The sequence below is a fragment of the Stylophora pistillata genome, chromosome 10 (genome assembly GCF_964205215.1).
Source record: "Stylophora pistillata chromosome 10, jaStyPist1.2, whole genome shotgun sequence".
Taxonomy (NCBI): Eukaryota; Metazoa; Cnidaria; class Anthozoa; order Scleractinia; family Pocilloporidae; genus Stylophora; species Stylophora pistillata.
Genome location: NC_142528.1, coordinates 19,913,409 through 19,930,853, shown reverse-complemented (window position 1 = coordinate 19,930,853; position 17,445 = coordinate 19,913,409). Strand labels below are relative to the sequence as shown.

Genomic DNA, 17,445 nt, shown 5'->3' with positions numbered 1-17,445 from the left:
CGTCTAAGCGAATAAAGGCGATGAGAAGACATGTTTTCAGAACACTGAATAACTGTTAAGGAGATGATGTAGAATTGATAAGTAACGAAGCGGTCTTGGAAACGGCACAAGTGATCATAAAAACCTGAACAACCTCGCCGGGCATACTCCCTGTCAGTTCTAGAGTTTCCATAATGAAGCCAAAACGGTTGCACTCAACAGAACAAGAATAAAATTGAAGAGCACAAATTCTATTCTTTCAGTTGAAAAACTTACGTAGCTCAATTAAAATTGCATCATGCAATGAAAATGTGATACCTGCAACACGTTTGTACAAGTGCTAACCTTAAATGCAAGAGTTGTAGACTTGTCTTTCAAATACAACAGGTACATCTCGAACAGGCTCGGAAAAGTTAATCTGTTGCAGTCTGTAACCTTCTGTTTATTGAAAAATAAAAATCACAATTGTTATTGCTTAAACTTTCCATCATATTAAACATCATAAGCATACACAAAATTTCCCAGAGTATCGATTATTTATGAGAATACGTCTTCATACTCCATAACATTTCTCAGTGCAATAACTTTAAGCCCTTCATCAACAGTTGGTAAGTCAAAACCACACACATGAACAGTTTATGTTATGTAAGCAAGGCGTGGCAAGATCTTCCTTGCTTTATACCGTTATACCACCATGACCTTATGTAATCCTTCCTTAAAAGTGTAGCAGCCAAGTAAGCAATACGATATTTAAAGAAACTTTGCTCACTTTCAAGAATGGTGTCACTCACATAATTCGAGGAGTCATCTGTATTCATCAAATTCTACGGCTCCCAATAATTAAATCAGGGAAAGTTACTGTGAAGCCAGATTGGGCTGCGTCAGATGAAAGTGCCATTTTCATTGAAGAAACTCAATCATTACTGAGTTAAGTTATTAACTAGCTGAAGATCATTGAAGTGCATGTGCATAATAAAAGGTAAGGGATCAGGGGAAAAAAAGGTGAGGGATCAGGGTAAAAAAGGGTAAGGGATCAGGGAAAAACGATTTCTTGAGGATCTGAGAATAAATTTATAGTGCATACAAACTAACATGGATGGATCTCAAAACCCGTCGAAGTTTATTAAGTCTGACACAACTTTTTAAGTATATCAAGGGCTTTTGTGTTGTACGTCTTGATGATTATTTAGAGTTTTCTTCTTGCCGCACAAGATGTACCAACAGATATAAAATTTGGAAACCCTATGTGTGAACAAATATTCTTAAGTACTCCTTTTGGCACAGGTACATTGATAAGTGGAATTCTTTACCGAAAGATATTGTTGAAGCAGTCAGTGTTAGCAAATTTAAGAGACATCTATATAACATGTTCATTAAAGATTCTGTTTCGCACTAGGCTTAGATTAAATTAATTATTTGGTTATATATATATATATATATACATTTTAGATTGCTATAGTTTTATCGATGCCAACATAGTGTATATATTTTAAGTATGTTTATAGATTTTTTATTTCTATTCGGGGGTCAGCTTTATATGAAGTTTAAGTTCTTCCTTGCTGGCACCCTATTTGCATTTATACTATTTTGATCTTCCAACTGTATGCAAATAAAGTTGGATCATGGATCACTGAATGGGAAATATTTCAACAAATCTTGACTTGTGCATCTCAAAACAGTTGGATGAAATAAAAGTGTACATATCTGCATTGCTTGCATGTCAAAAACTAACATAAAATTGACTAATACCTTTGTGAGTAGAGCAAACCTTAACAGTGGAAGCCCAAAAGAGAAATTTGAATGTAGTCATTGTTTGCAGGAAAAAAGTGTAGGGAAAATTTCAAAAGTAAATCTAGAACCACTATGACTCTATTTCTTATCAAGAGAAAGCATAAATGTACAAAATTCCAAGGAAAGCTGTACCAACCGCTGGATCTAGAATCAACATCTTTTTCAGAATCATCAGGATGGAATGCCTAAGGTCCATAGCAGAGTGTGTCCTCCAAAAGATTTCAAAACTGGTCCAGTTGTTCAATAATACAGCAACAAATGATGAGCCATTTCTACAGTTAAATAAAAATATAATAAATTAAGGAACAAAAACACAGATCATTTAGGTCCCAATGACTACAGGTATTTTTTATACTATTCTTCCACAGTAAATACAACTCAGCATTCAATTATGAAGAACTAGACCATGACACCCTCTCAAAAGTCCGCTTTTGCCGCAGGTATTTTTAAAGAAACTTCAGAACCATTTAATAAACTTAGTTATCAGCTGGTAGGACAGTTCCAGCACCTCTGTACTTTTTTGTTTACTGTTTTGTTTGAGTGCAGCTGGATAAAGTGTCTGGTATTTGTAACCCGAGGATAGCTTTGAAGTCCGTGCAACCTTCACATAGTGTGACAACTGCAACTTCACTAGAAATCACAGATGTTGCCGATAAAAAAACTACTTGTAACATCTACATGTAACACACAAAAAGACAGGGATTGCTTTCCATGCAAGTCAGAGTAATTTTTTTTTGGTGGGTGAGCTGGGGTGTTACTCTTTCATCTCTCTCTGCCCAAAATCATGCGAGCAACGTACCCTCCGGCATTCTGAAATTTGATTGGTTCAAGTTGCTTCTCAGTTCAAGTCCAACAAGGAAGGAAGAGTTTATGCAAATATGGAGAATTTACTGGCTCAAGCAAAAAACAGAAGCAATCATTTTGTCACTTTTTGTCTCATTCAAAGGTCTAAAGGTGATTTATCTCTTGTATACTATAGGGAATTAGATTCCTTTATGGGGGGGGGGGGGCAGGGGCTCATTTCCCGTGAAAGCCTCAATTTGGAATGACTGTCGTGACTTTCTTAGGCTGTTAACTTGTAAAGATTAGTTCACAATCTTTGAGCTCATTTTATCATTTAACCATTATTCCTCTGTAGATGAAATTTAGCTGTTTCATATGTTGACTTGTCTGTTGCATGTGTAAAGGCACCGTTATACTGGGTGTTAAATCATGGAATTTTTTTAATTTCAGCCAAAAAAAAATCATGAAGTCAATTGTTTGAAACAAAGACTCAATTTCTCCATCAGGAGTTGACAAGCTAAATCAAACAGAATAAATCTGATCAACCAGGTAGAGGCATGAAAATTTACTCTACCCATTATAAATGCGTCTTTTTGCTGGTGCGTTAAGGGGTCAAATGAGATCCTGCAGGTACATAGCACTGAGTGGATAAAAAGTATTCTAGAGGGTCTGACAATAAGTTCCACACACCATTGAAGGACGTAACATTTAAATGTTGATTCCAAGGCTTTGATGTTGAAAAATACCACCAGTTTAACTACAACTAAAACTTTTCTACAAAACATATGTTTATTCAGCTAAACTATCAAAACCTTTACAGTCACTCCACAAGCTGGAAAAGAGAGATATTTATTTTTTCCTTTAACATTGATACAAGAAAGGAGTATGACAAAAGCTCAAAATTACACCTGAAAGCAACCTGCAATACCTTGTCCTCAGGATTTTGTCTCTAATAACTTGATCAAGAATCCCATTTAACAGGCTTAATACCTACAAAGAAGATAGATAAGAAATCTAGATGTAATCTTACAAATACCTTTGGAAAAGCAAGGCATATTTCATGAACAATAATAATTTAGTGAGCAGGATATTCAGTTCTTTATTGTGGTAAAAGGATGCATTGCAAGCTTTTCATTGGGAAAGTCATAGCAGGAGAGTACTGTAAAAAGAAGTGGTAGAACATTCTCCACATTTGTATATATCAAAATTAAACCAAAAAATTATCCTCCTCTCATCAAGCCACATGAAAATTGTGTGGTGTTGTATGCAAGAGGAACCATTGTCATTTTACACCTTAGGATATTGTCCATGACAGCATGCATGTCTTAAAACTTTGTAAAATGGTACTTTGAAAAAGCCTATTTTTTTATTTTGTATATTTTTATTATTAAGATTTTCAAACTATTTTAACTATGAATTTAGTTTCTTGTATATTATACACGTAATTCAGTCTTCGGACTGTGAGGTGTCTCTTTTTAATAAACGATTTATCTATTTGAAACTGAAATCTGCAGGCTGTATGAAAGTAAAAAATTTTCTTTCCCCAAAAAGGCAAGAAATTGAGCTTCATCTCTCAAACATCTGTAACATGATTCATTGTGACTTTTTTCAGGTATGCTCTTAAAGTCCTGAGGGCGAGATTAAGTTGGATTGCTTAAGATATGAATAAGAATAAACAGCTTACTGGAGCAAATTGGTTCAGTTGCCCTACACTAAGTACATTTAACTGTTCCATTTCTAACCAAAAATCTTGCTAAACTTTTCAATAATATAACTCAAAGAAGTCCCTGTGCTTGTTAAAAACACCTAATTCTCTCGATATAATTCTGGTGTTTTCAAACATCCCTAAACAAGATTTCAATCATGATTGTCATCTAAAAAAAGAATTTTCAAATCAGGTAAACAGAATAGTCCCTGGGAAACTCCAACTTGCTGGTTTACTGAAATGCCCAATCAAATTGGCTGGTTGAGCTCATCCTACACTTTTCTTAGCCAAATAAGTGTCATTATGGTAGATGAGCTCAACTTGAACTAAAAATACCTACAATAATCAGAAACAAACAGCCAAAATTAAAGCATGAATAGCTTACTTTAATTTTTTGAAATGAAATGAAATGAAAATCTGTAGATATTCACCGAATCAAAATATGGCATCCAATTTGAATTACCATTGTTTTGGACTTACTAGCCTTGTCTTGACATGGAAACACAAAAGGTTTATCACATGTGTGAGAGAGGCTAGTCAGTCCAGAATAATGGCAATTCAAACCGGATGCCATATTTCGATTCAGTGTATTGAAATAGAAATATGTCGACAAAAATATTATAAAAATGTCTGAAACTCAGAAAAATCAAAGAGTTTGGGTCAGTTCCATTCTCCCAGCAAATGTGATATTTTATCTAGAAACATGCTTCAACATTTTCCTGGTGTATTTTGATTTTGTCAATGATAATTTTCCCAATGGATGGGTGTAAATGGTTAGTGGATTGCCTAATGGGCATATCACATTCATTTTTCATGAAGAACTCTAGCAGACTGCTGAAGGATGCTTAACACTAACGGTCGCTTAACAAAATGGTACTCAGGTACACTTTCCTGTGCACATTAAACACATTTGCTTGCAGCTTCCATTCCACATATGGGTAAAAATGCATCCATGCTTCTTAGTGGTTTGCTATGAAACTCTGGCTTGTCTGTAAACAACATAGCTGAGTCTAGAGATTTCAGGTCAAAATGTTTCTACTTGTAGTTTTCTACTTGTTGTCAGTTCAGCCAGATGTGCTGCTCTTATGTAATTGCACCCACATGTCTATGACTGTAAAACAGTGCTCCTCATAACCCCACTATGAAAAGAGGTTAGAAATCAGTATGCCATTCAAGGGCAATGTCATACTCATCTTAATCTTTTGGCCGAGATACAAGGTCTAGTAAAGTTGGCAACTCTTTAATAAATAACTACTTTTCTAATGAAATCTTGATTGGGACTTGTTCACATGAAAACTGGGCAACGTACAACAAATTGTTAATAATTGCTGGATCTGCCACTACTACTCCTGAAATGGGGCCTTTCTTAGAAAAAGGACAGCCACAGCTGTCCCATTGTAACATTCGGACTGCCCCGGCAATACTGGTCCGTTGATGTCATCATGCAGCATTGCAACAAGCATGCCGTTTCAAAAGTAGATTTAGCATCTGCTCCTTTTATCCCAAGCATTGCTAAGAGGGGCGATTGCCTCTGCAATGAGATGAAGTTTTCCAAAGAAGGGTTATGTCACTGTTTCATCACCCTTTCTTTGAGAGGTGACTGTGATGACTGAAATAAAGTGCCAAAGTTTTGAACTGTTTTTCCTAGCGGTGAAACCTCAGACCTCTAAAATACTTTACAATAAATTATGTTACAGTAATTCAAGGCCACATTAGCGTTTTTATTGTTTTTCTTAGTGTTGCATAAGATTTGTATTCACATGCAGTATCCCACACTCATACTCATGAATACCATGTTCCACCAGAGAAAGATGATTCAAGATTTATAGTGACTAGTTTACATTCAACCATGGTAAGGTGTAACAAATAATAATATATAAGGGCTAGCTTGAGAACCCTACTGTTCCTCTATCCTCTATGTTCCAATAATGATTAAACTGTGCAACTTTTGATTTTTTTGCGAGACTTTTGTTTCATACAACAAGGCATTCTGCATTATAGTATATTTCATCATTTTTGATCAAGAATATTTTGCCACTCTACTATCCATCATTCTGTCAAAGAGGGTCACCCTGTTTAACTCTTGGTCTCATATTTTGGACCTTGCTCTTTTCACAAATTTAGCTGTTCTTTTGGGCATCAGTTACCCATTTAAATGGTACTACACTTTCTTGATGAATAAAAAAAGCTACTCAAGGTTTCCACAATGTGCAGATCACACATACATGTATTTACATATTTCTGCAAGGAGATGTTTTGTTTTCAATTGTGTGCTGGAGACTGAAACATTTTGAGATGGTTATCATCTTTTGGAGTATCAGGGCAAAACTGACAAAATTATATACATTTGAAACTACTGGGCACAATTCACAGATTCAAACAATAAAATGCTCTCACTCCGAGGAAGTATAACTTTTCACGATGTGCCTAAATAATTGTGAGATGTTTATCATCTGTAGTGTCATTGGCATTATAGAACTGCAAAAAAGACATTTTGTCTTTTAGGTACAAAACAATCTGTTTAAAAGGCATTTCTTTCGTGTATGCTGCACCCAGTAATCTCTAGTGCAAAAGTTGAACTATGAAGATACCCAGAAATAAACACTGATACGTGACATCTAGTCAAAACAAGGTTAAGTCAGGCATTCTATTGTTACCATCACTCACTCGTGCACTGATTTCAATACCACATAAGGCTTTGCCTCCTGTGGAGGGCAGTAGCCACAAAAATCAAAGTGCTAGTAGTCCATCCAATATTCTGCAACAATATCTCCCTAATTATAAAAAAAATATTACTGAGCTGCAATAATATACGCAAGCAAAAACAATAACCTCTTGACTTGAAACAATACATTGATGAAGGGTTAAGCCACATGTTTCACCTGTTACAGCAATAGCTTGTTCACATATTGTCAAAGTCTAACTATCTTCACCATACCTGTTAGTTAATCTTTGCATCAAAGGTAAAAAATTACCCACCAAAGTGAAACAAACAAGGCAAACATATAACATATGGAATAAAAGTGTGAAACGCAAGAATGCCCCCCTAAACGCAACGCAAATGTACCACCCAACTGCATAACTGAATCAAATGTGGCACTGATTGGCAAATTTAACAAAGGATGCAGACACTATGAATCAGTCTTGCAACCAACCAACAAAAGAAAAGCAACAAATATCAGAGCAAAAATAGACAATTAAATTATGACCGATTTGAGAAGTCCTTCTACATCAAGTGGAAAGTGTTCAGCAGATGCCAATCTTACAAATGTAAAGAGATGTAGTTTATAATATCTGGAAATGTCTGTAAAAATCTGCAAAAATAACCATGTGGAGCCTCAACACCGGTGGTGTGCGAACTCATTGTATTGCATTGTGGCGGCGTTATTTTCAATACGGCGGTAAAAGCGGTAGAAATCGGCAGATTTTTACCGAACATTCCATAAAAGTTAGGCCATTTCTTTTCCCTTTCACTATAGGTAAATATAATTTGATATATTCCGAATGTGTAGATGTATTTTTTGTACGTATTTATCGCATATTCTATCGTTCTCTAGGACAAACGCAAGCACTGTTTTTTAGCATGTAATTTGAGACCGGTTTTCGAAAAGGTCAAATTTGTTGTACGTCGTAGTTTGAAGCCTTTCAAAGATTTGTATGGCCACTTTGATCCTTCTTGAACAGCTCTGTCCAAACGCGCTCAAACGCACTCCAATGGTACAAATGTTTCATGTTTTTTAAGTGCCGTGTTTGAGACTCTTTAATGGAGCGGAAAGGCCCATTGTTGCATTTAGCGTGTTGCGTTACATAGCGTTACTACTAGAAGGACACTTAAAATTATACATACTCAATCGCGTTGTAAATCTAATTTCCTAAGTCAAGGAAAATTAACTGAGCGCGAGTGTTGTGTGGCAAATCTTCTATTTTGATCATTGAATAAAGGACAGTTTAATTAGAGCAATGAAAAGAGTCACTTGATCCATGAAAACCTCTGCCCTGCGCGAGGCGACACACCGGAAAGCTGGAAAGCAAAAGGCAGTCGACCGCTGAAAGGTGTTGAGAGGCCTGTGCGTCTCCTACCATTCGCCAGCGCTTTTAAAATCTTCTTCCCTCAAAGTTTAGCACTTATTAGGATATCTCTTGATGACTTTCCTGTGCGATGTGATAATAAGGGTCAGTTTTGAGGTGTCATCTCCTCATCTGCATGTTCTTGAGGTTTGGCAAAGCCGAGATTGTGATTTTCTTCTGTGCGCGCGCTATTTTCTTTGTTTTAAAGTATACTTCTCTCCTGCAGCAACAACTCTAAGGATATGTTTCTCAAAACCCTCATATTGCCTTCCTCTATTCTCGAAGGGTATTTTGAAACTCTGTACGTTTTAACTAAACGTGGAGCGAGACAAATTCGTTCTTAGGAGGCGTGGGGCTTTTCCTTCTACAAATCCTGTATTTACGCTCGGTGGTAAAAGTTTGTGTATTACAAGGTCTCTGTTTCTTTAATATGCGTTTGCATGTCAAGGGTCAATTCCTTGTTAAATAACTCGCGTCTAGGAATATTATTTCTTACTTTGAAATTATTCATTCTGCCATCGGTTGTGAGTGTAACTGTTGGCATTGTGTCGAGATTCTTAGGCAGATTGCAGTTTCTAATCTTTCTTAATAACGTCAGTGGCTTCCGAAGAACGAATTCGTCACGGAGGAATGAAGGGAGTCGCGCAGGCCCGTCAAACTTTTTAACTTTCGAAGGAACGGCAGCAGACAGTGAATCCCCCTTACAATACACATATATTCACGCTATCTCGCTGCCACCAGAGAAGTTCACTCCGATGCGTCAAGATGCAAATGACTCAATTTCTCATTTACGACCATGATGCAATGCAATCAGAGCGCGCACATCGCCTGGCCTCAACATGTACTAGTGGGTTAAATTTATAAATACACCTAAATTACTCACCAAAAATGGAGATGAGGCAGCTTTCATCAAAATATTAGCCATGTGTATGTTAGCCCTTTGAATGAAGAAACCATTGATGCTGGTCTGAAACATTCTGTAAAATGTGCATCCACATGAGGACCCTATGAGAGAGAAAATGCAATCAGTCAATCAATCAATCATTTCCTTTATTTAAACATGATGAGGTTTAAAGCTGGGGGCTTGTGGGGTCGTGTGAATATGATTACAATAACAATAAGAATAGTGTCCCTTAAAATCACTCTACAAAATATACAGTAAGAACAATAAAAATGATTTACATTATTTATCTCTAAGTAAATTGACTACAGCGTTTAAAACATAAAAATAGTTAAAAGCATTTAAAATCTTGGTAGTGCCTGGGTAGTGACTGGACTGGCTGTTCGCTAAAATCGAGATCCTTAAAATAAGAGTCCTTCTTCACTTCGCGATAAAAAACTAAAAACTGGTCTGTGAAATGTTTCGAAACAGCGTTCCAGAGTGTAGCGCCTCTATAGCTAATGGAGTTTTTAAGAAATTGCGAGTTAAAACGCGGGACAATTATATTATTACTCCTTTGAAAATTGTATGTGCATGGTGCATGGTTTGTTTGTTAAGTATGACAGAGCCGTAGGTGCTTCACCTATAAACACGCTATGGAGTAGTTTAATTAATCGAAGTTTATAATAGAGGGTTAAAGTATTCCAGTTCGAATGTCGGTAAACTTCCTCAGTAGGCATATCTCGGGGCAAGTTGTATATAATTCTGGCCGCCCTATGGTGAAGTACTTCTAGCGAATGTCCAAGCTCTGCATTAGGGCAGCCGCCCCAGACCACTAGTCCATATAGAACTGATGGAAGTATTATCTTGAAGTATAAGTCCAATCGGGCATTTCTGTTCAAGAACGAACTCCTTTTCAATAGGCAAAGTTTGTTTACAAAATTCTTTTTTACATTGGTAAGGTGGTAGGTCCATGAAAGTCTCTCGTCGATAGTAACACCCAAAAGACGAGAGTGTTTCACCCACTCGATCCGATCCTCCCAATTGTCACCGAATTTAGTGGCCCGATGTGCTGTTTCCTCATCAACAGCATAGCTTCACACTTTGCCGAGTGAGGGGTTAAAGAGTTCTCTAGGCACCAACTGTTCAATTCCGATAAAGCTTTGTTTAAAGAAGTGACAGTGTTGTCGACAGTGTCCCCGATGCAGTAAACGGTTGTGTCATCTGCGTACATGTAGACCAAGCCAGAGGTAACAGCACTTGGTAAGTCATTGGTGTACAATGCAAACAATGTTGGGCCAAGTACCGATCCTTGGGGAATCCCGCAGGTTACATTTAGCACATTTGAGTGTTGGCCGTTTACTACCGTGAATTGATTTCGATCAGTTAGATAATCTGTCAGCCATGATAGAAGAGAACCTTGTACTCCAAATTGAGTAAATTGAGTATATTGAGTAAATCAGTATAATTATGCTACAGGGGTGATACATCGTTACTGCATTACTTCTGTTCACCTGGATTGTCAATTGAGTCTTCCATGATGGATTCCATCAAGTAGTTAAACTGTCAGAGAGAGAAATCAGTAGAAAGATTAAGACTTCCCATATTGTAAACAAATGTTGTGGTTCTTAATATAGGTAGAATTCATTACCCAGTCTGACAATGTTGTCAATTCTGATGAGGATCACAAAGAAAACATACTGCTCGTCTGTAAAAGGCAATTAGGTTGAATGGGTTTCCTACGACCTCTTGAAACATGAAGCTCTGCTGTAGCTGTAGCAATCAAGCTTTGCACTTGCTATAGGTTGACCAAATTTTGTTTGTAAATGTTTGAGAAGAATTTGATGGTCCATCTTGTTAAAGGACTGTGAGGACTGATTAATAATAACAGTTAATGAGGGCACAAGTTCATCTAAACATTCCTTCATTCCTTAATGACTTTCATAGGAACAGGATCTACAGAGAGCACAACTTTGCTGGCATACTAAGCACAACTATCTTCACTGAATTCTCACTCAGGAGCTAAAAAATTAGAGAAAATACTGAAGAAGATGAGTGTCAAAAGGAATTGATTAGAGAAGTTGGGACTGTTATGAATTGCACCTGCATCAAACTCAAGAGTGAAGGTCAGATATTTACAGTGCACAGAGAATCTACAAATGACAGTTGTAGCCATTAAGACAAACCAGAGCCACAGCTGCTAAAAATAAATCAGTGACGTTAGGGCACCATGACTCATAGGGTCATGCATATCCAGACTTACCCATTGCTTGGGGAGTCCCCATATTCTCCTGATATGCAATGTATCACAGTATAATCACTACGTATTATCTTAAAACATCAAGTCAGGAAAGCTACATACAAGCTATATACACAACTTAAACATGTAACTGGTTTTGTGCTACTGCAAGCCTACATACCATTAGAGGCATGAAGTCACACTAGTATGAAGGTGTCCTCACTAAACTGACCATGTGCCTTGAACATAGTTTCCCTTGTATGCAGGTAAATAGATACAGAAGACAAGTACTAGTGGTCAGTCTAATATATTTCTGTCACAGATTGACAGAAATGTAGATGACTGACTTTAGGCACCAACACTTCACAAACCTGAAGACCGAGGTCATAGGCCAAATCCAGTAATTTAGAGGCAAGGTGCTGTGAAGCTGGATCAAGAATGACTGTCTGAAGACCGACATTTAAGGATGGTTTCACACCGTCATACACTGCTGTGAAAAGCTTTACTGCATACTCTTCTGATGCATTCCTGGCCTGCAACATCATCATCATCTTTGTTTAAACACAATAATTGTTACACTATGAGCTTGTGGGGTCAAGTACCTAATCTTAACATGAACTTGTTAACACTCTCACAGTTACCTGCAACTGAGGCAATTTAACATTTTTTACCCAACCATAGGAACAGCCACAGAAAATGTCAGAGTTCTACCCTGCTTTTTTGGGAGGACATGCTAATTTCAGATATCAGTGGCTGGAACTAACAGGCTTGTTTGTGTACAATGATATTGTTTATTTCAGAACTAGGGTATCAAGGATGCTTTGAGGAAAAATTGCCTACTCAACTGACACAGGTCACTCATTATTTGTAAATAACAAATATGTAACCAGCTTAAACAAATACTTTTGTATCACATCTATATCCTTCAATTAATTCTCACAGTCTTTATCTTCTTACTGAAAACTGAGAGAAGCAATAATTTATATGTTGCAAACTCCAAAATGTCCATTGAATCAGTTAAACTTGGTACTTTGGCTATTTTAAGATGAGGCAATAGTTTGTTGAAGGTAATTCCAATAGCCGATCTGTGTATGCAGAACAAAGATTATGAAACGGCCAGGTGATGATGTTTGGAACCTTTAGTAGCACACAGATGTAGGGTGGGATTATTAAAAACCACAATCCAGAGTCTGGAATCTGGAATCCAAAATTGAGAATGATGACAGAAAAATTTATTTCAGCAATGTCCAGTTAATAAATAAGGGAAAAAAATGTTAGATTTTTTTGGCTTAACTTTGACCACAAACTGTAACTGTAAGATACATGATCTTTAATAAGTATACTCCTAAGACAGCAAAAAGAACTATACTAGGAGTTTCAAAATAATATCGTAAAAAAGAACAATAATTTAAAAAACAATGGGACTAAGTAATGAACAACAATCGGTTAGAACTCGATCTTGATATAAATATGATCCTATGAATTACAAATAAATAAATAAATATAAAAACAACAATAAGATATATTGAATACATAAATATAGCTATAACATAACGTACTAATCCTAAACTAAAAGATTAAAACAATTGATAGATGTCAATTAGATAACTTGATGGCTGCAAGAGCAAGTGCCTTAAACTCATTTAAGTTAAAGTCTTTACTGATAGGTAGATTGTTCCATAAAACTATTGTCCTTAAGTAAAAAGAAAACTTGTACATGATTAGGTTTGAACAACAACAACATCCCACATGCTATACATGTGGCCCAGTTTTTCAAAGGGTGGTTATCCATTTGAGAAACCTTACAGCTATGGATGCTGTTTGAATGCTTGAGCTGTTTTACAAAACCCTAAGTACTGCAATGAAACTTACCAGTGGGCACAACCAGCAGGACAGGGTGGAAAACAAAATAAGCACTACCGGTAGTTACCTGCTTAAACCAGGTATTAATAGAAATGCACTCAAAATGATTGCAACTCGGTAAGGCAAAAAAGGTCCAATGATTCATTTATTATTTACACCAATTTGTTTCCACTTTTTGTTTCGAAATGTGGCTTACTTTATCAAATACAAACTTATTTAGAAAAGCCCATTTAGCCTTCAGCTCTCCAGAGCAGAATGCCCACTGTCCAGGTAGTTGGCTGCCACCGACCCAGCCAGAGATACCCTGCCCTGTTCTCTATGATATTGTTGACTTTGTATCAACTATATGTAGGACTACAAGACATGAAGGCCAAATTGTACCTCTGGAAAATTGCACGCAGATCACTAACAACCGCACTTACTCATTTTTCTGGTACTTAGAATCAAATTATAATGCATGCTAATTTAGGTTTGTACATGTATATCCATAACCATCACAAAGAGTAACCATTGCACAAATATTGAAATCAGGGGAATCCAATTTTCAGCAGAGTTGTACCTCAAAGCCATTTCTTATTAAATTCTTTACTTTTGCAGGCAAGAAATAAACAACTAAACCTTTGTCTTTGAAGAACTTTTGCCAGACTCCGGATTCCGGTTTCCAGCTTTCATATTCTGGTTTTCCTATTCCAGTTTCTGGTTTTTGGATTCCATTATCCTGGTTTTAGAGTTGCCCACCACTATCCCATTTGCATGTAGTGCTTTATATTAAAGTTATACAATAGTACTTGGAATCTTAAGTTCAATCCTTTTGATGACAGGAAGCCAGTTCAGGTTACACAAAACTGGAGATAAGGAAGGAAAGAGGCAAGGAGGCCATGTGGTTAGAATGCTGGACATCTAATGTGGTGGTCCTTCATTCTGCTGCTCACAGGATTTAAACAGCCAACTGGTCTGCCTTGTGCCAGTTGCAATTTGTGAGCACTTTATGTTTTTTCGAAATATTAGTCTCTCTCTCTCTCTCTTTCACATTGTAAAGCACTCAAGGGCTTGCAATAAGCTCCTTATAAATTTAAATAATCATAATAATGTGATGAAATTTTTAAGTTTTTTAAGTCTGAAATTTTTAGCAAAGCTGATACAATGTACGCTGTCGCTTGCATGTAAGTACACATATCACAGTACTTGAAAGAAAAGAAATTGCCTTGAATGTTTGTCACGATGATGGCATAACTAGTGATACTGTATTAATTTCTACATCCACATGAAGTTACCTGAGTTCGATTTTATCAGGTGCATTGGAAGGAAAACCCAGCAAGAACGCATGCACTATGCAATCAAGGCATTAATACAGCTTACACTCCCGTGAGACCTATTACTCAGTACACAGTCTAATGTTGAAAAACAAAAACTGCCTCTGTTGTTAGGAAACAATACTTAGAACACCCAGAAGGAGCCATAATTTGTCCACAAGTTGTCAAAAGAAGATGAAAATTAAAACTAATATTTTGGTTGATTTTGAAATCTCCAGAGCAAGGCAATATGTCCATTATGCAGCACTTAACAGGGATAATGGAAAACCTCTAGAAAAAAGGAGCTTTGAGGAATAGTTAAAAAAACAACTTTCAAACTATGTGATTTAAGTAATCTTACTATTGCTGCTATTTACAGATCTCTGAGAGAAACACTATTAACCTTGCAGATAGCCTTGCCATAACTGATGGATTTATTTCTTAATGGCAATTTCTTTAATGCTTCAAAACTCAAAAGACCTTCAAAAAGATGTTTCAAGAAATGGCAGGATATCAGACACATACACCAGTAGGTAAATAGACAACAAAAAAGAGACAATTACATTACACCATCCACAATAAAAACACCTACATGTAATTTTGTACATTACTTTGATGAGGGATTAGCCACATGCCATTAATAAGAGGGGTATACAAAAGGTGACAACTACCTCTGGTGCTTACTGGTAAACATTGCTGTTGTTTGGCATTTTGAAATGTCATGCAATCACTTATTTTTTGAATGCTACAAACCTGAGCTTTTAGGGCTGGTAGTAGCAAGCCAGCACAGTGAAGCTGTTGGTAGCCTTGTACCAAGTAAGCTAATCTCAGACAATCAACTTGGTGTTCTTGTGGATTACTCAATGGAAATGGGAGTTGATCAAACAGATTGCAGTGACTGTAAAGGCAATAACATAGGTTTATCATTCTTTTCAATGATACTCTCAAGAATATGTCCCTGTTGCATGAATTATGCTGTTTGATTACCTTTTAGAAAAAAAAATGGAAATCATGCAAAAGGATTATCAGAATAAATCCTGCACATCCTTCCCAGATGAATCAAAGCCTATTGGCTGACAAAACTAATTGCTACTGCTAAGCTAAAGGTTCTCTCCATTCTAGACAAAGGCACAAAATAAATTGATCACAGGCCTTGTCTTACAGAGTGTAACACTTTTCTTTAAACCTTTTTTCTGCTTTCCCAAAGGATAATTTCTCGGGTTGTTCTTGTTTCTCCTACAACATTACCTTCCTAGTGCAATTTTCTTTTCAAGTGTTCCTTTTAATCTTTCCAAACACTCTCCCGAAAGCCTCTGGGCCAACAGCTTACACAAAACACCAGTCTAAAAAGTAAAACAAAGTGCATCAATAAGAGTATCTGAAAGTTTACTGCCTTGCTGCTGCAGGAGTATGACAATTAAGGTAAATTCAATCTACTGTTAATTTTTTTATAGTCAGATAACAGATTATTTTTATAAACACTGGCCAATTGGCCACCTTCACAAAAACATGCTGGTTTCACAATGGATTTGGGATTAGGACACCCCTCCACATATCTGATTGGGCTAGTAGATATGGATCCCCTTTTGGTGACTTGGACCCCTTTACAAAGTTTATAGTTTTCCGTTTGTTCTCCACTGTGAATTTATCATGCCTGATAATTAAGGACAGTACCTGCTATTCCCACTGCCCAATCAAAAAAGCAGAAACATATAACCTAGAGGCACCTAAACTCCCTACATTGTTAAAAAAAACTGGAACCTAAATTCTGATTTGTTAGTCTTGTGCTCTACAAAACCCCAGCTCTCAGACATACACACTCATCAGACAGATTTAATCTGTCTGATTTAATATGTACTGGTGTATATAGATATACAAAACCTCAATTTTCTTTAGGTTTACAGGAGCAATAAATGATAAGTGTTTTACCAATTGGGGCACTTGTGGTATCTCAGTTATTTTCTTATATTTTTATTAGAAATTTTGATCCATTTTTCGATTTCAAGCATTTCATCATTTTTGTTAATATTTTTTGTGATTTTATAATGAATAAAGGTTTTGATTGTTATTTCATAAATGCTTCTAGGTTATATGCTACTGCCAAAAATAGACAAGAATCTTTATTTGGGTTTTGGAGTCTTTACATTCTTGATCAGTGACACAGACAATTGGGCACTGACAATAGACAGATCGATACACTAACCCCAGAAGTTGAAAAAATTAATATTAAGACCTAAGAGTTACGATCACACAACCCAACTCCATGCCAACTATAGATTGGTAAGTTGACTATTTGTCTTTATCTCTTCCTACAAAAAGATGTTAAAATGGATGCACCTATACCACAGCAAACATCCAAGAATCATTCAAATAAAAAGAAACAAAAGAACAAAAAATCACTTATTTTGACACTGAAATAAAACTTACTCTACTTCCCATTTCTCATAACAAATAATATCCAAATTTACTACTATTCAGGAGATTCTGTCTCTATCCAGGAGACTCCTGGATAGTTGGAAAATGTCATACAGCCAAGTAATCATTCAAATAGATACCTATCCCAAACCTAAATACAACTATTTCTTTATAGAGCAGAATATTTGTCAAAATATAAGTCCCTGTTGGGTTTACAAAATAAGCTTGATTCTCACTTTCCAAGCTGGATTTCAAATAATATATCAATCAAGCATTAGGGAAATCATTAGTAATTTCAAAAGGGTAAGAGTAGTCAGTGTCAAACTGAAACAGAACTTCCTCAGTGATGCATGACCCACCAACCACAAAAGAATAATTTCTGAAACAGCCATCACTACAATAATGTAATTCTCATATGGAAAATACATTT

At 36.4% G+C, this 17,445-nt stretch overlaps 1 protein-coding gene across 5 annotated transcripts in view; it reads right to left on the bottom strand.

The window, feature by feature from the left end:
• The window catches only part of LOC111320216 (DNA-dependent protein kinase catalytic subunit), a 214,034-nt gene that overhangs the window by 78,581 nt on the left and 118,008 nt on the right, over nt 1-17,445 (bottom strand). For all 5 annotated transcript variants that reach the window (XR_015992649.1, XM_088736607.1, XM_088736604.1 and 2 more), the window contains 8 exons: nt 15,849-15,943; nt 15,354-15,498; nt 11,817-11,978; nt 10,721-10,769; nt 9,210-9,331; nt 3,482-3,543; nt 1,907-2,042; nt 325-417 (listed from right to left, as the gene is read on the bottom strand). Coding sequence is in view for 4 of the 5 variants with exons in the window: in XM_088736607.1 (XP_088592733.1) it covers nt 325-417; nt 1,907-2,042; nt 3,482-3,543; nt 9,210-9,331; nt 10,721-10,769; nt 11,817-11,978; nt 15,354-15,498; nt 15,849-15,943 (864 nt within the window). In the remaining variant the exon portion in view is untranslated. The remainder of the gene's footprint in view (nt 1-324; nt 418-1,906; nt 2,043-3,481; nt 3,544-9,209; nt 9,332-10,720; nt 10,770-11,816; nt 11,979-15,353; nt 15,499-15,848; nt 15,944-17,445) is intronic.